Source organism: Oncorhynchus keta, chromosome 27, assembly GCF_023373465.1.
Source record: "Oncorhynchus keta strain PuntledgeMale-10-30-2019 chromosome 27, Oket_V2, whole genome shotgun sequence".
In the NCBI taxonomy this organism is placed as follows: Eukaryota; Metazoa; Chordata; class Actinopteri; order Salmoniformes; family Salmonidae; genus Oncorhynchus; species Oncorhynchus keta.
This window is the reverse complement of record NC_068447.1, coordinates 32,809,649-32,833,707: the sequence shown is the minus strand read 5'-3', so window position 1 is coordinate 32,833,707 and position 24,059 is coordinate 32,809,649. Positions and strand designations below refer to the sequence as shown.

The 24,059-nt window shown below is 42.1% G+C and overlaps 1 protein-coding gene across 4 annotated transcripts in view; it reads left to right on the top strand.

Annotated features, from left to right (window-relative positions):
- Positions 1-24,059, top strand: part of LOC118372250 (vitamin D3 receptor A-like) — an 81,587-nt gene that overhangs the window by 37,216 nt on the left and 20,312 nt on the right. For all 4 annotated transcript variants that reach the window (XM_035758064.2, XM_052482174.1, XM_035758063.2 and 1 more), the window contains 2 exons: positions 6,774-6,921; positions 19,927-20,057. In XM_035758064.2, coding sequence (XP_035613957.1) covers positions 6,776-6,921; positions 19,927-20,057 — 277 coding nt within the window. In that variant the 5' untranslated portion in view covers positions 6,774-6,775. The remainder of the gene's footprint in view (positions 1-6,773; positions 6,922-19,926; positions 20,058-24,059) is intronic.

Sequence of the window (24,059 nt, the reverse complement as noted above, 5' to 3'; positions counted from 1 at the left end):
TTTTCAAAATATGCTTTACAGCCAACGCTAGACAAGCATTTGTGTAAGTTTATCATAGCCTAGCATAGCATTATGCCTTGCTAGCAGCAGGCAAACTTGTCATGGAAATCAGAAAAGCATCAAATGAAATTGTTTACCTTTGATGAACTTCGGATGTTTTCACTCACGAGACTCCCAGCCAAAGTTAATTTTTTCCCCCCAAAAGGCGAAATCGCTACATTTGTTCTTCACGTTTGGCTATGAAATCGCCTGGAAATTGCGGTCACCACAACGCTGAAAAATATTCCAAATTAGCTCAAACATTAGACAAACATGGCAAACGTTGTTTAGAATCCATCCTCACGGTGTTTTTCTAATATCTATTTGATAATATATTGTTTATTCGTTTTTCACTCTGACCGATTTGGAGTGATGGCTACCTCTGTAGTTTACACGAGAATCTCTCTCGGAGCCACCATGTGACAACTTGCGCAATGTGGCTGCCTACAGCTATTCTTCAACAGAAATGCGTAAAACTACGCCACAATGCTGTAGACACCTTGGGGAATACGTAGAAAGCGTAACTCGTTGATGGTAAATTCACAGCTGAATAGGGACTCATTGGAACGCAGCGCTTTCAAAACCTGGGGCACTTCCGGATTGGATTTTTCTCAGGCTTTCGCCAGCAACATCAGTTCTGTTATACTCACAGACAATATCTTTACAGTTTTGGAAACGTTAGTGTTTTCTATCCAAAGCTGTCAATTATATGCATATTCTAGCATCTTGTCCTGACAAAATACCCCGTTTAAAACGGGAATGTTTTTTGTCCAAAATGAAAATACTGCCCCCTAACACCAAGAGGTTAAAGAAGAAGTTACAGGTCTGTGAGAGCCAGAAATATTACTTGTTTGTAGGTGACCAAATACTTATTTTCCACCATAATATGCAAATAAATTCATAAAAAATCCTACAATGTGATTTTCTGGATTCTTTTTCTTCTCATTTTGTCTGTCATAGTTGAAGTGTACCTATGATAAATTACAGGCCTCTCTCCTTTTTAAGTGGGAGAACTTGCACAATTGGTGGCTGACAATACTTTTTTTGCCCCACTGTACATGCATGTTCTTTAAAAAACAAATGTTCTTGTTTTTTAAAGAAAAGCTCCCCCCCCCCCCTTTTTTTTGTCCATTTTAAAATAAGATCAAATGGATCAGAAATACAGTGGAGACATTTAATGTTGTAAATTACTGTTGTAGCTGGAAATGGCTGATTTGTTTATGGAATATCTACATAGGTGTGTAGAAGCCCATTTATCTACCATCCACCTCTTTGTTCCAATGGCACGTTGTGTTAGCTAATCCAAGTTTATCATTTTAAAAGGCTAATTGATCATTAGAACCATTTTGCTGTCATGTTAACACAGTTGGAAAGTGTTGTTCTGATTTAAAGAAGTAATAAAACTGGCCTTTAGTAGTTGAATATCTGGAGCTTCAGCATTTGTGGGTTCGATTACAGGCTCAAAATGGCAGGAAACGAAGAAGTCTCCTCTAAACTGTTGAAGTGTTTTTGCAGGTACTATTTAATGAAGCTGTCAGTTGAGGACTTGTGTGGTGTCTGTTTCTCAAACTAGACACTCAAATGTAATTGTCCTCTTGCGCAGTTGTTCACCGGGGCCTCTCAATCTATTCTGGTTAGAGCCAATTTGCGCTGTTCTGTGTGAGGGAGTAGTACACAGCATTGTACGAGATCTTCAGTTTCTTGGCAATTTCCCACATTTACATTTACATTTAAGTCATTTAGCAGACGCTCTTATCCAGAGCGACTTACAAATTGGTGCATACACCTTATGACATCCAGTGGAACAGCCACTTTACAATAGTGCATCTAAATCTTTTTAGGGGGGTGAGAAGGATTACTTACCCTATCCTAGGTATTCCTTGAAGAGGTGGGGTTTCAGGCGTCTCCGGAAGGTGGTGATTGACTCCGCTGTCCTGGCGTCGTGAGGGAGTTTGTTCCACCATTGGGGGGCCAGAGCAGCGAACAGTTTTGACTGGGCTGAGCGGGAACTGTACTTCCTCAGTGGTAGGGAGGCGAGCAGGCCAGAGGTGGATGAACGCAGTGCCCTTGTTTGGGTGTAGGGCCTGATCAGAGCCTGGAGGTACTGAGGTGCCGTTCCCCTCACAGCTCCGTAGGCAAGCACCATGGTCTTGTAGCGGATGCGAGCTTCAACTGGAAGCCAGTGGAGAGAGCGGAGGAGCAGGGTGACGTGAGAGAACTTGGGAAGGTTGAACACCAGACGGGCTGCGGCGTTCTGGATGAGTTGTAGGGGTTTAATGGCACAGGCAGGGAGCCCAGCCAACAGCGAGTTGCAGTAATCAAGACGGGAGATGACAAGTGCCTGGATTAGGACCTGCGCCGCTTCCTGTGTGAGGCAGGGTCGTACTCTGCGGATGTTGTAGAGCATGAACCTACAGGAACGGGACACCGCCTTGATGTTAGTTGAGAACGACAGGGTATGGTGTTCCCTCCAACACATTGGTGCTGTTGGCTTCCGTGTTAAGTGGGTATTGTGTCAAGAAGCAGTGCGGCTTGGCTGGGTTGTGTTTTAACCGTGTCTAATGGTATTACTAAGTGTTTGAAAATCGACCTTTGCCTCTCCCGAGTCCGTATGGGAGTTGCAGTGATGGGACAAGACTAACTACCAGTTGGATACCATGAAATTGGGGCAAACGTGTTTGTTAATATGTAGGTGTAGTAATAATATACAGCCGATAACGATGTTAGAAAAGATTTGTTTCATTTGGTTCTGTGTTCAGTTAGCACAGTATGTATTAATTTGTTGATCTCATTTTAGAAGTGATGTTCTCTACCCTGACACTTGTTTTAACCATGTCTGATGGAATTACTAAGTGTTTGAAACTTTCAAATTCAGTATCTGGCCCCCCAAAAAATCACAATTAGATATTTAGTGTAAATCATGCAGCCCTACCGTATGCTACCATGTGTTTTTCACCTGACCTGTCACATGTGTGCATCTCACCCTGTCTTACCCTCGCCTGCTCTTAACCTCGGTAAGAATAGGATGCTGCCCACCTGCTTTTTGTTGTTGTTGGGGCCCTTCAGCTCACTTTCGCCCCTATGATTGTTGCTTTGATAACATGCAAAACAAGGAGGCACAACATGGTGCATTGACGTGATGTTTTTTGGAGAGTGTAACTAGTGTGCTGTCTCCCAGACCAATCAGAGCAATGCACCCACGGGGTGCGCGTTAGCTGCATTAGCTAAATAAGTGGAATTTATTTGCCAGTGCAGGTGATGACTGGCTCCAGAGTTGTATCTTTACATATTTAGAGATGTAAAAAATAGTTGACAAAAATATTTAGCTCAGAAAAACAAACTTTACTTGGCCTACAGCAAGATGACCTTGACACGGGCAAAACGTCTCAATGGCAGAGCTATAGTAGTAATGGGGAGACTGAGGATCCTGTAAGGACTTGCCCCATCCTGGCAGAAACCATGCACATTCTCATTGCGTTAAAGGTGCAGTCAATCTACACAGGACCTTCTAATAAGCCTGTTTGCATGGGCAGGATTTTCGGCTTGGCTGGTGACCACACCAGGTGGTAAATTGGTTTATAGACTAATAACAGACATCCAAACCTCTCTGCCAATAACAGCTAGTTTTCAGTTTCCCCCTCTCCACTCAGACCACTCCCAGACAGTCATAGCAAAATTAATCAGTCATAGCTAAAAATCTATTTTTGTCCATTTTAATGGACAGCTATTATGGTAAGATAATCGTTACCAATAAATTATTTGATATTGATATAAAAGTGGCTCCATTGGCCATTTAATGCAAACAGACATCATTAGCATAAACATTAGCCTAACGTCCCTTAACTGGGATAAACCAATTACATAAAGGGGTGTAACCTGTGTCTAAATCTGTGGAATTTTTCGATCTCATCCAGGGTAGCACAGCGTTGGGCCAGTAATCAAAAGGTTGCTGGTTCGGATCTCCGAACTGACTAGATGATACAAAAAAATGTATGTACCCTTGAGCAAGGCACTTAGCTCTACTTGCTCCAGTAAGTTAAATACGAAGCCTAAACATTTTAAGTAAATTATTACCAGACTCTGGCGTTTTGTTCTTTACATGATACAAAGCATAATATTAGAAGGGGTTAGCGATTTTAATCTAGCAAGCCAACGTTTGTACCAAACAATCAGTCCTTTTTGTGTGGAAACAAATGGAGGGAAATGTTCCGACTTAGCGATGGCTCACAGTAACATCGTCAGTGACTTAACGCGGCTCACATGGCCCCCTCTCCTACGGCCCCCCCATCTTTAATGTTTTCTGGGTCGTTTGCTCTGTGTGAGTGCCCGGTTAGATAACGTCAACACTTTCTTCCCTTTCATTTGATGTCCTGTAGCTGTGCTCTTCTATGGAGGCTACTGGTGGTTGGTTGATGTTTCTCAGGTCTGGAGGGACAGACAATGGGAACAATCTGCACTTTCAGTGTCGTGACTGGTGGCAAAATTAATCATTCTGATTATTAGTTGTGCCTGAGGCACTGAGGAGCAAGGTCTATTGCACAGCAATGTGACATGCAACCAGTCTTTTCATTCTCTGAGTGAGGCTCCAGGCAGGCAAGTCTTTTACTGTCATATGGCTATGTTGGAACATCAGATTTGTAATGGCAAGAACTCAAAGACAAGAAGGTCACAGCACTTTAGTGTAGGGGGTGTGTGACCAGACAAGGACATGGATGCAGTCGAAGCAAGGGTGGCGGATCCTTGACCTGGGTAGATCACATGAAACTTCTGTAGCTTAATAGTCGAGCTTAATAGTGTACTTGTTCCATTGTTTTACATATGCTTCCATCCAGTGAAACTTGCAGAGCATGCATTGTTGCTTCACGTGTTGATACAGCTGTCTATTTACTGGGTCTTGTTAGCATCTGCTCAATGCCTAAATGGTATTGACCGGACTGAGATTTGTGTTATATGCACAGCATTGTTGGTGGGTGGATCATGTTTAGAAAGAAAGCGATTATCCCCATGTTGTGTAGAGTTCAAAGAGAGAATTGTTTTATGGGACAACTGGTTCTATCCTTGTCAAAATTACAATTTAGACCAAGCTACAAGGCAAACCAAAATACAACAGATGTTGAAAGTGCACGCTCACTACTACACAATTAGGAATGTTAGTCCTAGTTTCCATTTAGGTCTCCGTGTTTGGGGTGTGATGGTGATCAGGAGCCCATGTTTCAGTGATTGGCACAAAAACGTGAGACTGGCAATGTGCGACTTGTCTAGCGTTGGGGCAACCTGGCCTTTTTATTAGGCATTGATCTTTACGCAACTTTTAGCCAGTCAAGCAACAACCTGATGTTTCCTTCCAGAAATGGAGGCTCCCTTGTCTGTATACATTGTTTTCAGCTTCTTGCTAAGCGTGCAATCATCACTATTTAACGGAAAAACAACTTGTTTTTCTGCTCTTGCCCTGACGTGAACCATGGACAAACACACTAAATGCTCCAACCAACCAGTGCCTTTGTCAGCAGAAATGGATAACAGCTGTTAAATTATTCAAATCTTGGCTAACCCTTGTTGGTTTCTCTAGTACAATGATGAATAATGTTATGGCCTGTGGTAGTTCTGATTTTGATTTAGCTATGTCTATCAATCAACACCCCCCCCAAAAAAAACATTTATATATATATACTCATTAAGAAGGAAAGAAATTCCACAAATTAACTTTTAACAAGGCACACCTGTTAATTGAAATTCATTCCAGGTGACTACCCCATGAACCTGGTTGAGAACTCGGGATTGGCTTCGGGACAAGTCTCAATATCCTTGAGTGGCTCAGCCAGACCCCGATCAAACATCTCTGGAGAGTCCTAAAAATAGCTGTGCAGCAATACTCCCCATCTGATCTGACAGAGCTTGAGAGGATCTGTAGAAAAATGGGAGAAAAAATGGGAGAAACTCCCCAAATACAGGTGTGCTAAGTCATACCCCAAAAGCCTCGAGGCTGTAGTCTCTTCCAAAGGTGCTTAAACAATCTACTGAATGTTAAGGGTCTGAATACTTATGTAAATGTCATATTTCAGTTTTTTTTGTAATATATGTTTGCAAAATGTTTTTTAAAATCTGTTTTTGCCTTGTCATTATGGGGTATTGTGTGCAGATTGGTGAAGGGGGGGAAAAACGATTGAATCCAATTTAGAATAAGGCTGTAACATAACAAAATGTGTGGAAAGTCAAGGTGTCTGAATACTTTCTGAATGCACTGTACATGTAGGTGAAAGGCAGTAAATAGAACATTTTCGGGCAAGTGATCATAATCATTGGGCAACCCAAAAATACTCCTGACTTGTCCGACAGGAGAACTGCCCTTCAGTACTTAATTTCAATCGCTGCAACTAGGATATAATTTATTCTGCTCTGGTCTGTCCAGACGATGCCAGAGGGTCTTTAGCTGTCAAAGGAAATGAGAGGCAGAGTGAGATTGAAAAGTCTTCAGGCGTGTTACCTCTGGTGTGCATTACTTCACTGTTGTTTTTTTCATTGACGGGGCCAAATGGTGTGTTCGTATTGACTCACTACATAGCCAATAATGGGCAGAGTCATGGGGGTGTTCTTTTTGTCTTATGCTAATTTCTCCAACACCTGTCCCTATAAAATTTGATGCAACAAATGCAACCTGTCTGACACGTGGGAAGGACAAAGACCTGTGCCAGACCACTGATCACCAACTACTCTCTCTCGTCTCTCGTTTGCAGTGATGGAGCCCATGGCTGTGAGCATCTCAGTGGTCGGGCCGGATGAGTTCAACCGCAACATGCCGCGCATCTGTGGCGTCTGCGGCGACAAGGCCACCGGCTTCCACTTCAACGCCATGACCTGCGAGGGCTGCAAGGGCTTCTTCAGGTGGGTACTGACCAGGACGGGGCATACTAGGAATGGTGGAGCAGGCAGGGGGGTCTAAGGGTTGTGTTCATTAGGCACCAAACAGATGAACACGGGGAAGGACTACCTGGACTTGTCTAATAAGAAACGGAAATTGTCCATTGTTTTGGCCTAATGAACATGATGTAGTGAAGAAGCTCCAGGGCTTATACAATTCGAACAATTCACACTGTTTGGACAATTATCTGAGGGATGTGGCTGGAGATGTAACCACTCAAATGTCCATAGACCGAGCTATCGATGCAAGTTCTGACCTTTCATGAAATCAACATTATAGTTTTAACCATGTTTTGCGGCCGCACAGTGTTTGTTTACAATTACATCGTTTACAAACAAAACCCCCCAAAATAGCTATACTTTGGGTTGTCATTGTGTGCAAAATTTGAATCAAGCTCATGAGGCATTTATAAGTTATGTTTGTCAAGAATCAGTGGGTGGGGGGGAGCTAGAGAGCGTGCTTTGCTAGAGCTCTGCTCTATTTTGACACAATTTAGTATTTATCTTAACCTCTCACGACCTAACAAATATGAATAATATGACAAAGGGAAAAGGCACCAAAAAAGGGGGCGCTAAACAAGATCATTTGAATGAGATAGACAACGAACCAATTTTAATGTCGCCGACCCACGAGGAGTTAGCAGAAGAGCCTAGCTTCCAAGAGTTCCCCACGGAGCCTACTCAAAGTGACATACTGGCTGCCATAAACTCACTAAGCAAGAAGGTGGACACAAGGTTGGCTGATATCTCAGAGTATTGGGACTTTGGCTGAAACTGTGAAAGCAACTAAAGGAATGGTGCATGAGGTTGAGCAGACGACAGTCGATCACGAGGCCAGGCTACAGGACATAGAGAAAAAGTGCGCAATGTTCAAAAATGACGACAAAACCCTGAAAGCCCGACTGGAAATGCTCGAGTCGCATTCAAGATGCCAGAACATCCGAATATGTGGGATCCAGGAGGACACTGAGAAAGGGAAACCCACTGAATTTGTCTCGTAGCTGATACAGGCATTGCTGGTGAGTGAACACTTCAAAACGGCAATCCTGATCGACCGCGCACACAGATCTCAGGCAACGAAGCCGGCCAAGGGCGGGCCACCAAGGCCATTCATTGTACGGCTGCACTATCCCCAGACCAGGGATCTCATCCTCAAGCTGGCTAGTCAAAAGTTCCCTCTTAACTACAATGGAGCCAGGGTGTCTTTCTACCCAGATCTTACCTTGGAGGTGAGGAACCAACGGAAAGAGTATAATGAGGTACGCAACAAATGCAAGGTGGCAAACATCCGATATGGATTCCTCTTCTCAGCCCGGTTTAAGGTGACAGTCGAAGGATCAACACGTACGTTTGACAACCCAAAAGAGGCCGATATGTTCTTGACAAGCAAGCTCCCTGGCTGAGGATACAGAACGGCTGTGTCAGCCGGCTAAATGACCAAATACAGGCCAGGAATGTGTTTGAATTTCCGGCCTATGTCTTTTTGATTGGAAGATCAGAAATTGGGACTTACAGTGGGGCAAAAAAGTATTTAGTCAGTCACCAATTGTGCAAGTTCTCCCACTTAAAGAGATGAGAGGCCTGTCATTTTCATCATAGGCACACTTCAACTATGACAGACAAAATGAGAAAAAAAACCCCAGAAAATCACATCGTAGGATTTTTAATGAATTTATTTGCAAATTATGGTGGAAAATAAGTATTTGGTCAATAACAAAAGTTTATCTCAATACTTTGTTATATACCCTTTGTTGGCAATGACAGAGGTGAATACTTACAGAAAATGTTTGACAAGGTTTTCACACACTGTTGCTGGAATTTTGGCCCATTCCTCCATGCAGATCTCTTCTAGAGCAGTGATGTTTTGGGGCTGTTGCTGGGCAACACGGACTTTCAACTCCCTCCAAAGATTTTCTATGGGGTTGAGATCTGGAGACTGGCTAGGCCACTCCAGGACCTTGAAATGCTTCTTACGAAGCCACTCCTTCATTGCCCGGGCGGTGTGTTTGGGATCATTGTCATGCTGAAAGACCTAGCCACGTTTCATCTTCAATGCCCTTGCTGATGGAAGAAGGAGGTTTTCACCCAATCTCACGATACATGGCCCCATTCATTCTTTCCTTTACACGGATCAGTCGTCCTGGTCCCTTTGCAGAAAAACAGCCCCAAAGCATGATGTTTCCACCCCCATGCTTCACAGTAGGTATGGTGTTCTTTGGATGCATTCTTTGTCCTCCAAACATGAAGAGTTGAGTTTTTACCAAAAAGTTATATTTTGGTTTCATCTGACCATATGACATTCTCCAAATCTTCTTCTGGATCATCCAAATGCTCTTTTTTAAAATTATTATTTTTTACCTTTATTTAACCAGGCAAGTCAGTTAAGAACACATTCCTATTTTCAATGACTGCCTGGGAACACTGCCTGTTCGGGGGTTTGAACTCGCAACCTTCCGGTTACTAGTCCAACGCTCTAACTACTAGGCTACGCTGCCGCCCCACAAACTTCAGACGGGCCTGGACATGAACTGGCTTAAACAGGGGGACACGTTTGGCACTGCAGGATTTGAGTCCCTTGCGGCGTAGTATGTTACTGATGGTAGGCTTTGTTAATTTGGTCCCAGCTCTTTGCAGGTCATTCACTTTGCAGGTCCCCCCATGTGGTTCTAGGATTTTTGCTCACCGTTCTCGTGATCATTTTGATCCCACGGGATGAGATCTTGCGTGGAGCCTCAGATCGAGGGAGATTATCAGTGGTCCTGTATGTCTTTCATTTCCTAATAATTGCTCCCACAGTTGATTTCTTCAAACCAAGCCGCTTACCTATTGCAGATTCAGTCTTCCCAGCCTGGTGCAGGTCTACAATTTTGTTTCTGGTGTCCTTTGACAGCTCTTTGGTCTTGGCCATAGTGGAGTTTGGAGTGTGACTGTTTGAGAACAGGTGTCTTTATACTGATAACAAGGTCAAACAGGTGCCATTAATGCAGGTAACGAGTGGAGGACAGAGGAGCCTCTTAAAGAAGAAGTTACAGGTCTGTGAGAGCCAGAAATCTTGCTTGTTTGTAGGTGACCAAATACTTATTTTGCACCATAATTTGCAAATAAATGCATAAAAAATCCTACAATGTGATTTTCTGGATCCCCCCCCCCCCTCATTTTGCCTGTCATAGTTGAAGTGTACCTAAAATGAAAATTACAGGCCTCATCTTTTTAAGTGGGAGAACTTGCACAATTGGTGGCTGACTAAATACTTTTTTGCCCCACTGTATATACTACAATTTGAGAAGCCTTTTCAACGTAATGTATCCTGATCATAAGGTTGAGGCAGTGGTAATAGCTCTTGATGCAGAGAAGGTTGAGGCAGTGGTAATAGCTCTTGATGCAGAGAAGGGGTTTGATCGGATTGAGTGGAAGTATATGATGTCGGTTCTGGAGCACTTCGGGTTTGGAAAGGAATTTATTAATTGGATAAGCATTATTTATGCACACCCAATGGTGTCCGTGGTAACCAATCAAGAAATGTCGCAGTCATTCCGCTTGTTCAAGGGGTGCCGACAGGGGTGCCTTATTTCACCTGCTCTCTTCGCTATAGCCATGGAACCCCTTGCTACTTGCATTCGGGCATGTGTCGATATAGCTTCTGTTGAAATAAAGGACACACAGCACAATATTTCCCTATATGCAGACAATGTTCTTTTGTTTTTGTCCAAGCCTAAAACTTCTATTCCACCCGTATCTTGATAAAAACATTTGGCTCCTTCTCTGGCTACAAGATAAACTGGCAAAAAAAGTGAGTTGATGCCAGTATCACGGCCTGTGGATATGCAATTTCTGCATTCTACCCCGTTTTGAACAGTGATGGACAAGTTCAGAAGCCTTGGCATTGTAGTAACGAGACCTTGATCAGCTATTGAAAACGAATTGGGACATGAAAATATATCAGCTTAAACAAAATATAGATTTTTGGAAAACTCTGCCTATCTCCTTGGTTGGTCGAATAAACACTATTAAAATGGTTGTCCTACCAAGGTTTCTTTACCTCTTCCAATGTCTACTCAATTTCATACCACAAAGCTAGAAGAAACTGAATTCAATAGTAACTCAAAGGAGCATTTATTCAAGTACAAGATAGAGGGGGGCTTTGGCCTTCCTCACTTTAAACTGTATTATTGGGCTGCTAATCTGAACATAGTGTCTTTCTGGAGGGAAAGTTTACCTGCGATGAGACAGAAGGATATGCCTTCATGGCTTTTGATTGACCAGGCCTCCTGTCAACGTTCCTCACACTCTGCACCATCATATGTGAAAAAATCCACTTATGACTCTAACCCAGTCATTTGTCACACGCTTAGGATCTGGAAACAGATTAGATAATTTCTTAACATACCCACTGTATACATTGTCAGCCATATTTGCCCGAATCATGCTTACTACCCTGCATTGGATGATATGGTGTTTTCACAGTGGAGGGAGAAGGGGCTCACAACAATTGGTAATCTATACATAGATGGTCAGTTAGTTCATTTAAAAAAATTACAGGGAAAGTTCAACATGCCAACAACACATTTTTTCAGATACCTCCAAATCAGGAATTTCGTAAGGACACATATCTCACAGTATGGCATGAAGCCAAAAAGTGCTACAATTGGATAGCTTGATCCTTGTCAAACCCCATTCAAAAGGGTCGGTCTCTAGACTGTATGATGTGCTACAGGCCCACATAGAGGTATCCACAGACACCATTAAAAGGGCTTGGGAACAAGAACTTGGTTCAGAAATCTCAGATGAGGACTGGGTAGAAGCTCTCAGGAATATAAACCACAGTTCAGTAAATGCCAGACACAACCTTGTACAGTTAAAGGTGATACACAGGTTACATTACTCAAAAGTAAAACTGCATAAAATATTCCTGGACATCTCACCACTGTGTGAGAGGTGCAAGCAGGACGAGGGGACGTTGACCCACTTATTCTGGACATGTCCAAAGTTTGTTTATTGGGCTCTCATTTTTGATTACTTATCTAGAGCCTTTGATAGACTTCTACCCCCAGACCCATTAATCGTTCTGTTTGGTACAGCTGATGGGAATAACCAGGAAGGGAAACCTGTCTCTCATATTGCAATTTTGGAAATTGGAGACTGTACCTACCTTTTGAAATGTGGTTACGGGATTTATGGAATGTAATACATATGGAAAAGATTTGATACAATACTTCCAATAGAAGTCCAATGTTCTACAAAATATGTCAGCCGATACTGGATAAATGGTCTAGTCCCGCTTCATAACTGGGTTGACGATCTGCTGCTACTCTGTGCTGTACTCCACTCAATATCTATTTTTGGCTTAACTACACTGCTTGTAATGACTATATGCTGTCTTCTTATACATGTACCACCTAATAGGATTTTATTTTGTGTGTGTGAGTTAAGTTTTGTTTTGTCCTCTAAATTGGCCATCCCATTCAACAGTACAATGAATGTCATTGTTAGTATTGCTGTCTTTTTTTATTCATTTTTTTTTATTGGAAAATAATAAACCTATTATATGGGAAAAAAAAAAAAAAGGATGATCAATGGAAACAGGATGTACCTGAGCTCAGCTTCATAGCAAACGGTCTGAATACATATGTAAATAAGATATTTGTAAAAACCTGCAAAAAAAAAAAAAAAAAAAACATTTTCGCTTTGTCATTATGGGGTATTGTGTGTAGTTTGAGGAGGGAAAATGTGTATTTAATACATTTTAGAATAAAGCTGTAACAAAATGTGGGGGGAAAAAGTGGGTGTATGTTAGAGGTCGACCGATTTAATCGGAATGGCCGATTTTCAAGTTTTCATAACAATCGGAAATCGGTATAATTTAATTATTATTTTTATACCTTTTTATTTAACTAGGCAAGTCAGTTAAGAACACATTCTTATTTACAATGACAGCCTAGGAACGGTGGGTTAACTGCCTTGTTCAGGGGCAGAATGACAGATTTTCACCTTGTCAGCTCGGGGGATTCAATCAATCATAATCACTAGTTATAACTACACATGGTTGATATTACTAGTTTATCTAGCGTGTCCTGCGTTGCATATAATCGATGCAACGCAGGGGGATGATTTAACAAAAGCGCAATTGCGAAAAAAGCACAATCGTTGGACGACTGTACCTGACCATAAACACCAATGCCTTTCTTAAAATCAATACACAGAAGTATATATATATTTAAACATGAATATTTAGCTAAAAGAAATCCAGGTTAGCAGGCAATATTAACCAGGTGAAATTGTGTCATTTCTCTTGCGTTTATTGCACGCAGAGTCAGGGTACATGCAACAGTTTGGGCAGCCTGGCTCATTGCGAACTAATTTGCCAGAATTTTACGTTATTATGAGAACATTGAAGGTTGTGCAATGTAACACGAATATTTAGACTTTAGATGCCACCCATTAGATTAAAATACCCAACGGTTCCGTATTTATCTGAAATAATAAACGCTTTGTTTTCGAATTGATAGTTTCTGGATTCGACAATATTAATGACCAAAGGCTCGTATTTCGGTGTGTTATGTTATAAATAAGTCTGACTGAGCGATGGTAGGCAGCAGCAGGCTCGTAAGCATTCATTCAAACAGCAATTTCATGCGTTTTGCCAGCAGCTCTTCGCAAGCACAGCGCTGTTTATGACTTCAAGCCTATCAGCCTAATGGCTGGTGTAACTGATGTGAAATGGCTAGCTAGTTAGCTGGGTGTGCTCTAATAGCGTTTCAAACATCACTCGCTCTGAGACTTGGAGTGGTTATTCTCCTTGCTCTGCAAGGGCGGCAGCTTTTGTGGAGCGATGGGTAACGCTGCTTCGAGTGTGGCTGTTGTCGATGTGTTCCTGGTTTGAGCCCAGGTAGGAGCGAGGAGAGGGAAGGAAGCTATACTGTTACACTGGCAATACTAAAGTGCTTATAAGAACATCCAATAGTCAAAGGTATATGAAATACAAATGTTATAGCGAGAAATAGTCCTATAAATACTATATTAACTACAACCTAAAACCTCTTACCTTGGAATATTGAAGTCTCATGTTAAAAGGAACCACCAGCTTTCATATGTTCTGAGCAAGGAACGTTTTTACATGGCACATTTTGTTTTTACTTTCTTCTCCAACACTTTGTTTTTGCATTATTTAGACCAAATTGAACATGTTTCATTATTTATTTGAGGCTAAATGGGTTTTTATTGATGTATTATATTAAGTTAAAATAAGTGTTAATTCAGTATTGTTGTGATTGTCATTATTACAAATAAAAAAAAAATTGGCCTATTTTAATCGCTATCGGCTTTTTTTGGTCCTCCAATAATCGGTATCTGCGTTAAAATCATAATCGGTCGACCTCGTATGTCAATCTATGATTGCTACATTCACTTTAGGGATTTAAATGAATCAATCATGCCCCTTTCATGCCCTGTACTTCCCACACATAGGAAGACAGACCACATTATCCAGGGATTAAAAAGGTAGCCTATTAGCCAGTTTTGAAACGCACAAATAATTGACAAGTGATTGATACTCTTGAGAGCCAAGCCAAAACAACTCCACTAATGCTGCTTGTCCACATGGAAGCTTATTATCTGAAATCCTTTATCTTTTTAAAGATTGTGTAAACTGGTGTTTTTGAGCAGGAACAAGATCATGTATTTTTGTTTGACACTAGAACAGCTAAAGCAGTCATTTTCACTGCTCATGATTTTGAAGAAATGTCTGCCATTTTTTAAGTCATGCCCCCCTCCATCCTTGACTTTTCCTGAATACGTTTATGTAACACTGTCAGTAAAGGAATCTTAATATCACAAGCAGAACTGGAGTTAGAACCAGTTTTAGGTGGGCATATAACAGACTAAAGTATCAAATAATTAATTGTGAATGAAGAACCGGAATGATCATGGCTACTGAGTGACGCTGTGGTCTAAGGCATTGTAAATAATTATTTGTTCTTAACTGACTTGCCTAGTTAAAGCTTAAATATATCTTTTTTTAATGATACTGTATTGATCCATTCTAATTGTAATCTTAAAATGGTATGTACCCTAAATCAGTTCATCAAAGCAGTTTTATCAATCTACTCTGGCCTACTTGGAGTAGGATATAGGTAACACTTATTTGTCACATGCGCCAAATACAACCTAACCTTGAAATGCTTGCTTAACCAACAATGCAGTTTAAAAATGTAAGAACAATGTGCTAAATAAACTAAAGGGTAAATGGTCACACAATACAATAACAAGGCTATATACAAGTACATAGTCTAAGTGCAAGGGTACGGGTTAGTCGAGGTAATTGAGGCAATATGTAGGGTAAAGTGACTATATGCAGAGATGATTAACAAACCGCTTGTGTGGGGGAGTGTATCATGTGTGAGTGTGTGGTTAGAGTCCAGTGAGTGTACATCGAGCCTGTGCAAGAGAGTCGGTGCAAAAACATAATAAAAGGGGTCAATGCAGCCATTTGATTAACTGTTCAGCAGCCTTATGACTTTAATTAAGGAGCCTTTTGGTCCTAGACTATGTGCTCCGGTACTGCTTGCAGAGAGAACAATCTATAGCTTGGGTGGCTGGAGTCATTTGACAATTTGTAGGGCCTTCCCTGACACCGCCTGGTAGGGCATTATTTTACCAAAGACCAGTTGATGCACGGACGGGTTTTACTTTACATTTAGAACTGTATTTAAATGTTTGGTTTGTTAAATGTGATACACCGTCCATTTTCATAGTTTACTTCGCTACTTCCTCTCTCTGCCTCTTTCTCTCGGTCTCTGGCTGTGGGTCTCTGCCGCTTTTCACACAGACCCCGCCCCCTGTCACTCAAGGAGCACAATTGTTGCCAATGCAGCACATGCAACAATGTTGACAACTATGCTGTTTTCACTTTTCTTCTTAATATAAATCCACTAGTGTTCTATAATTACACTGTGTTTCTTAAATCTGCAAACTGCTGGTTTATACTGTATTTTCTAAGCAAGTTTGGCCTAAATCTTGTCAGCCGCTAATAGCTAGCTAATAAATGTATTGATTCAGTGCAAACATAATTAGCTATACAGCCAGATAATAGCAGTGATGTAGACCTAAATCAGTATGTTTATGTAACAGTATCTTCTAAATCAAAGAGGGAATACTCAAAGCAAGAATATGTTAACAACTTTTAAGTAGCTACTAGAAAACATTCAATGTAGCCAAAGATTATAGGGTCCCCCTGCAAACACTTATCAACACTTTGGTTCCTACCCTGACACAATTTCCCCTGGAATTTCCATTCATTGTCATGTCAAACAACACTATTCAAAGTGCCCACTTATTTACTAGCAAAAGAATTAAAGTAATCTTTCTATTTCCATGATTTCAACAGTTCACCCAGGTGTTTTGCTCTAAATCACATTTCAAATTGCAACATTTGGTTAAAAGTAAGGTCTAGATTGTTTGCACATATTGTGCAGCCCTACGTGGCAGTGTGGAAATTATCTCTGAGTGCAGAAATGGATGAAATATATATTTTTAAACTGAGCAGTATAAAACAATCAGAATGGAGAAAGCACATTTTAAAGCCACTTAGAATTCATATGTTGCCGTCGTAGGGTCATTCACTACTCATAAAGCATATTTAGAACTTTTATTATTCAAAAACATAAAATAGTCACACCGCTCAATTTTTATTTATAAAAAAAAAAATACCCTGATATATATTTTGGCCATGTTGTCCAGCCCTACCGCCTGGTATATAGGTCCTGGATGGTAGGGCTGTACGCACTACCCTCTGTAGTGCCTTGTGGTTGGATGCCGAGCAGTTGTCATACCAAGCAGTGATGCAACCAATCAGGATGCTCTCGATTGTGTAGAACTTTTTGAGGATCTGAGTGCCCATACCAAATCTTTTCAGCTTCCTGAGGGGGAAGAGGCAATGTTGTACCCTCTTTACGACTGTTGGTGTTTTTGGACAAGGATATGTCCTTGGTGATGTGGACACCAAGGAAATTGAAGCTCTCGACCCTGTCCACTACAGCCCCGTTGACGTGAGTGGGGTGCATTCTCAGCCCTCCTTTTCCTGTAGTCCGTAATCAGTTCGTTAGTCTTGCTCACATTGAGGGAGAGGTTGTTGTTGTCCTGGCACCACACTGCCAGGTCTCTGACCTACTTCCTGTAGGCTGTCTCATTGTCGTCGGTGATCTGGCCTACCAGAGTCGCGCCATTTGCAAACTTAATGATGGTCTTGGAGTCGTGAGTGGCCACGAAGTTGTGGGTGAACAGGAATACAGGAGGGGACTGAGCACGCACCCTTGAAGGGGCCCCAGTGTTGAGGGTCAGCGTGACAGATGTATTGTTGCTGAACCTCACCATCTGGGGGGTGTCCTTCAGGAAGTCCAGGATATGGTTGCAGAGGGAAGTGTTCAGTTCCAGGGTCCTTAGCCTAGTGATGAGCTTTGTGTATACTATGGTGTTGAACGATTTGCTGTTGTCACTGTGGAGTGGGCAGTGTGGAGTACAATAGAGATTGTGTGATCTGTGCGGTATCAAATTGAAGTGGGTCCAATATTTCTGGGATGATGGTGTTGTAAGCCATCACCAACCTTTCAAAGCATTTCCTGGCTACAAATGTGAATGCTACGGGGCAGTAGTCATTTCTTGACGACACAGACTATGGTAATCTGTCTGAAACATGTAGTTATTACAGACTGAGTCAGGGAGAGGTTGAAAATGTCAATGTCCTGGTAATCCATCTGGCCTTGTGAATGTTAACCTGTTTTAAAGGTCTTACATTGGCTACAGAGAGCGTGATCACACAGTCGTCCGGTGCTCTCATGAATGGTTCAGTGTTGCTTGCTACAAAGTCAGTATAGTAGGCATTTAGCTCGTCTGGTAGGGTCGCTTCACTGAGCAGCTCACGGCTGGGTTTCCCTTTATAATCCGGGATAGTTTGCAAGCCCTGCCTCATCCAACGAGCATCAGAGCTGATGTAGTTGGATTCAATCTTAATCCTATATTGACACTTAGCCAGTTTGATGGTTTGGCTCTGAGTCGGTAGAAGGATTTCTTATAAGCGTCTGGATTAGTGTCTCGCTCCTTGAAAGCAGTAGCTCTAGCCTTTAGCTCAGTGCTGCCTGTACTCCATGGCTTCTGGTTGGGATATGTACATGTGTAACAGTATAATTTTAAACCGTCCCCTCGCCCATACCCGGGCGCGAACCAGGGACCTTCTGCGCACAACGACAACAGTCACCCTCGAAGCATCGTTACCCATCGCTCCACAAAAGCCGCGGCTTTTATGGGCGAGGGGACGGTTTAAAATTATACTGTTACATTGATGCTGTTGACCCGGATTACTGGTTGCTGCGGAAAAAGGAGGAATGTCAAAAGGGGGGTGAGTGTAACGGATGTGAAACGGCTAGCTTAGTTAGCGGTGTGCGCTAAATAGCGTTTCAATCGGTTACGTCACTTGCTCTGAGACCTTGAAGTAGTAGTTCCCCTTGCTCTGCAAGGGCCGCGGCTTTTGTGGAGCGATGGGTAACGATGCTTCGAGGGTGACTGTTGTCGTTGTGCGCAGAAGGTCCCTGGTTCGCGCCCGGGTATGGGCGAGGGGACGGTTTAAAATTATACTGTTACACATGCAGTCACTGTGAAGCCTGTGACTGAGGTAAACTCCTCAATGCCATCGGCTGAATCCCGGAAAACATATTCCAATCACATATTACCCTGAGAAAGCGTGCGTAATTGTACATGCTGAACACCTTTTAAAATCTGGGAAAATATCCACCATGGGCAGCAGGTGAGTGAGTGTCGGAGAATGTGGTGATGAGGCTTGTGGAACTTTACGTTGGCAAGGGGAGAAGGGTCACCATGGAAGATAGAGAACCTGAGACTATTATGCTGTACTGACAAAGGTATGTCAGTGTTTAAAGCAAGTGAAAGTTAAAAAAAAATTGTCAACTGTTAGGACAAGCAATAACCGCTAAATGAAATCCAACTGATTCCATTGCATGAAGATGCACACAAGCACGACCTGACGATTGACTATTTTTGACTGCTGTCATATCGACACTTACAGTGCATTCGGAAAGTATTCATATCCTCCTCACTTTTTCCACATTTTGTTACGTTTCAGCCTCATTCTGAAATAGATTTTTAAAATATAAGGCTATAACAGAACAAAATGTGAAGGGGTCTGAATACTTTCCAAATAGACTGCTTCCAACACCTGTATATCTTACAAGTAAAGGGATAATTGTCTGCCATAGACAAGCTATTCCCGCTGAATTTAAAGCTGAGCTGTTCCCCTTCGATTCTTTTTGTTCCCATTTGTTTTTAAACATGAAGAAAATGTCTTAACATCTAAAAACCTATGGGGGTTGTAACTACAGAGCTCATAGTGATGGAAGGAGTTATTCTGCAAGGCAGAAAGCACCCCAAATAGTTTCATCACAATACCGTCAAGACTACTTGACGCAGCTTGGGAAAATATAACCGATGTATATGGATTACAGAACGTGCCGACAGGAAAGGAGAAAATGCCAGGCTGCGTCTTTCTCAGACATCATGTTTTCATTAAACAAAACTCTTAGTCAGTGGTCCTCTCATGTCTGCCATGCTTAATTTGTTAACTATTTGGGAGAAAGGGCATCAGACACCCTTTGAAACCCCTGTGTGTGTTTGGGGGGGGGAACAAGAGGGACTCTAGTGCTCTACTGATCTGTGTGTTAATCTATTTCTAAACTATGTGCCTCAGGTACTTGCTGTATTTCTGTTTTTCTGTTTGAATGGAACACTATGTGACTGCTCATGAAATGTTTGTTTTTACTGTGAGGGGGGTAGTGTAACCCAGTTGCGTAATAATCCCGCCTGCCTTCCATTTCCTGTAAAATAGCAATATTAGCAGCACGGTTTTAATGCATCTTCCTCTTTTAATGTGCTAGTGAGCCAGCTGTCTCTATCTACCCCCACCAGACGCAGCATGAAACGTAAGGCCAGTTTCACCTGCCCCTTCAACGGCAGCTGCTCCATCACCAAGGATAACCGGCGCCACTGCCAGGCCTGCCGGCTCAAATGCTGCGTGGACATGGGTATGATGAAGGAGTGTGAGTACTCAGACACCTGATTTCTAACTGGTCATAAATACAGTAACTACAGTAACTTCAGCCCTTTCAGTGCTTGGCTCATTCTGGCTGAAGACTGTTTACATCATGTGAAAGAGCAATACAGACATACAGTACACTCTCTACTGTACAGTATGTTACTACTGTCTGTTTTACATAATCATCTTTGCCTGGACATGTTATTTTTTAATGTCTGTATTTCTGTTGCTTTCAGCCAGAAAAATAGACCAGGGTTGTACTGTATTTTACGTTCTGTACCGACTAAGAAAATGTGGTTGTTTTCAAAAATATTCCCCAAAATTAGCTGGCTACGGTCATAGAATCCTTCTTTATAAAATGCCCTCCAGTTTACCATGCTTCAACACCAACAAGTCAGCAGGGTTATGAAAATAAACAAGCTGTGCATTTTGAGGTAAGAGGGGCAAAGGAGGGGAGAGCGAAATAAAGACCAGTCCAACAATGCTCCGGCTGCTTCTGTGGAGCCTAGCCCGCAAACAGTCACAAGCCTAAATGAGGCCCCTGGAAAAGGATCCAGACAGCTAAAATGGCCTCTTTGTCTGCACCAGCGCTAAAGCTCCAGGCCCCAGTGCTGCCTGGCACAGCATGCCCCAGTCATGTGGGTACTCACTCATGTGAAAACAATAACATGTGGCATGCCCTGAAATATTTCAGAAGGGTGTGGCATGGAGTGAGACTTGCGATTGGATGAGAGCGGCGACTCGGCAACCAATCGAGCTAGGATCAGCTTGATGTGGACACAAATTTGGATGAACAAAATCAATATGCACGTGGTAGGTATAGTCATGTAACTGCTACACGTTAGCCTTGTAGATATACAGAAACTAAATGCCTTTTCTAAGTGAGTCACATGTGAATCAGCTTCACGGCAGGACATTCCTGTCTTGACTGATGCTTTCTAGAAACTTCTGCTCACTTCATTTGCACAAAATGGCATTTGCGTTATTCATGCAAAAAGCTTTCCGGACTACCCTTGTCAGAAAAGGTATTACGCAACTGTAAAACAAATGTTGGCTGTTTCATGCTCACATGCTGACAGATCAAGTTAACAGCAGCTGTGCCTGTGGTAGAATGTATTTGATGTTTTTGTCTATTATTTGCCAAAAGTCTTCCCACTGTGAACAGCAAATTGAACGAAAAGAAGTTCATAAAACAGTTTTTGGGAGCTGACTGTAACCACAACCAGGCAGCTGGCTCGTGTTATGCAGTGCATTCAGAAAGTATTCAGACCCCTTCACTTTTTCCACATTTTATTACATTTCGGCCTCAAAATGTATTTAAAACAAATTCCCCTCAACAATCTACACACAATACCCAATAATGGCAAAGCAATAAAATAATATTTTGCAAATTTATCAAAAATAAACAATGAAATAGACTGGAGGTCCTGAGCATTCTGGAGCAGGGCTTCATCAAAGATCTCTGTACTTTGCTCTGTTCATCTTTCCCTTAATCCTGACTAGTCGCCCAGGCCTTGCCACAGAACATACCCACAGCATGATTCTGCAACCACCATGCTTCACCGTAGGGATGCTATAGGTGATGAGCGGTGCCTGGTTTCCTCCATATGTGACACTTGGCATTCAGGCCAAAGAGTTCAGTCTTGGTTTCATCAGACCAGAGAATCTTGTTTCTCATGGTCTAAGAGTCCATTAGGTGCCTTTTGGCAAACTCCAAGCAGGCTGTCATGTGTCTTTTACTGAGGAGTGGCTTCTGTCTGGCCACTCCACCATAAAGGCCTGATTGGTAGATCGCTTCAGAGATGGGTGTCCTTATGGAAGGTTCTCCCATCTCCACAGAGGAACTCTAACTCCAATCAACTTGTAGAAACATCTCAAGGATAGTAGTAGTAAAAATGTCTAAAAACCTGTTTTTACTTTGTTACCATAGGGTATTGTGTTTAGATTGATGAGGAAAACATTTTATTTAACCAATTTTGGAATAAGGCTGTAACGTAAGAAAATATAGAATAAGTGAAGGGGTCTGAACACTTTCCGAATGCATTGTATGCTAGCTAGTAGCTACCTATTTAACTATGCTGCTGTCGCCAACATTTGATTTAATCTACTGCCATATTTAAGGATTATCCACAATGGAGACATGTTCAGAACTAGAGGTGGATCACCCTCTCTCCATCGTAGACTGTCTTACTGTTACTGGCTGGTTGACTGGGCTGACATCAAGCCAGGCGACAAATGCGGCAGGGTAGCCTAGCGGTTAGTGTTGGACTAGGAACCGAAAGGTTTCAAGTTCGAATCCCCGAGCTGACAAGGTACATATCTGTCGTTCTGCCCCTGAACAGGCAGTTAACCCACTGTTCCTAGGCCGTCATTGAAAATAAGAATTTGTTCTTAACTGACTTGCCTAGTAAAAAATAAATAAAAAAAGAAGTAGAATGTTGATGTTAAATGCTCTTTGATGTTTGCCTGTTTGTCCTCTTTTTTTTGGGGGGGGTGATAGTTACCGTATGTGGCTGATATAGTACTATGTTCACACGTATAAATCATGTTGAATGCTACACAGAGGTGTTTTGCACAGCTGTGTGTTAATGACGGTAATGAGAGTTGAAGGTCATAACCAGTGGGTGTTGTAACGCTTTAATTGGTCAATCCAAGGCCTCGCCCCTAGTTTGTTGCTTTTTCAAAGCATCGCTGCCTTGCTGAGGATCCAGACACATTGTCCTCAGTTGATAGTGTGTGCCAAGACAACAGAGCAGTCCTGTCCACTCTGCCGCCTGCCAAATCAGTGAAGAGTACACAATTATCCACACTCCCTTATGCTACAGGGTTAACAGGAGGGCAGCCAGAAATAGCCCCTCTGTGATCATTCTGCAAAGAGGTGAAATTAAATTACTACTATTGAAATTAAATTACTACAAGACAAAACGGCTCAGTCAATCAAGCCTGATGGTCCTGGAAGTTTAAAATCAAAGTTTGCTTTCATATAATTGAAAAGAAAGCTTGAAAAGGTAGTGAAATGGGATAATGTCTTAGTGTGGGTAGTGCCTAAAGAATCCAATACTTTACCTTGTATGCAGTACAAATTACATTGTGGGAGCACCTTTGAGTATTAATTAGGCTGGTTTGAGAAGGTTTGAATCCTAAGCAACCTGCCTACACATTGTTTGATATACAATAGACTGACATAACTACTGTAGTAGGTCAAAGCTGTGTGCTGGAAAACCTTGGTAGAGCATGGGTGAAGTATGTATGGTGGTGCTTGTGCATTTCTTTTCCTTTATGGCTTCAGATCAATGCCTACTTCTCACTAAAAACATTTATTTGTTTCTAGTTAATAATAGCTGGGGAAGGTTATTGTGATATTGATGATATTCTGACCCAGAGTATTACGATACCAAACAACTACATTCAGTAGTGACAGTCAAGGCAAATCAAGTGGCCCTTAATTATGATCCTTTTAAAATATTTTCTATGGACTTATTCTTTTATGATTAATCTTTGAATTCCCATCGAGGCTCGCTCTCCCTGCATCTCAGTCCTCCACCATGGCGATCCAGGCACTAGACTAATTACTAAATGTGGACACATTCTGTGGTAAACAGCTCGATTTTTCTGTCCTCAGCCAGCTCTGTCACCTCAGTGCTGTGCCAGCAATACAGAAGGCACTGTGAAATACTATCTAGACAGCGCAGCAGACAATAGCTGGCAAATTCTGGGAAATCACCAGGCTAGCTTGGGTACTTCAGCAGTTCTTTTGACTATGCCATGTTAGATGGGCTACGGAGTGTCCCATTCTGGCTTGATGTCAGCCCAGTCAACCAGCCAGTAACAGTAAGACAGTCTACGATGGAGTGAGGGTGATCCACCTCTAGTTCTGAACATGTCTCCATTGTGGATAATCCTTAAATATGGCAATAGATTAAATCAAATGTTGGCGACAGCAGCATAGTTAAATAGGTAGCTACTAGCTAGCATACAATGCATTCGGAAAGTGTTCAGACCCCTT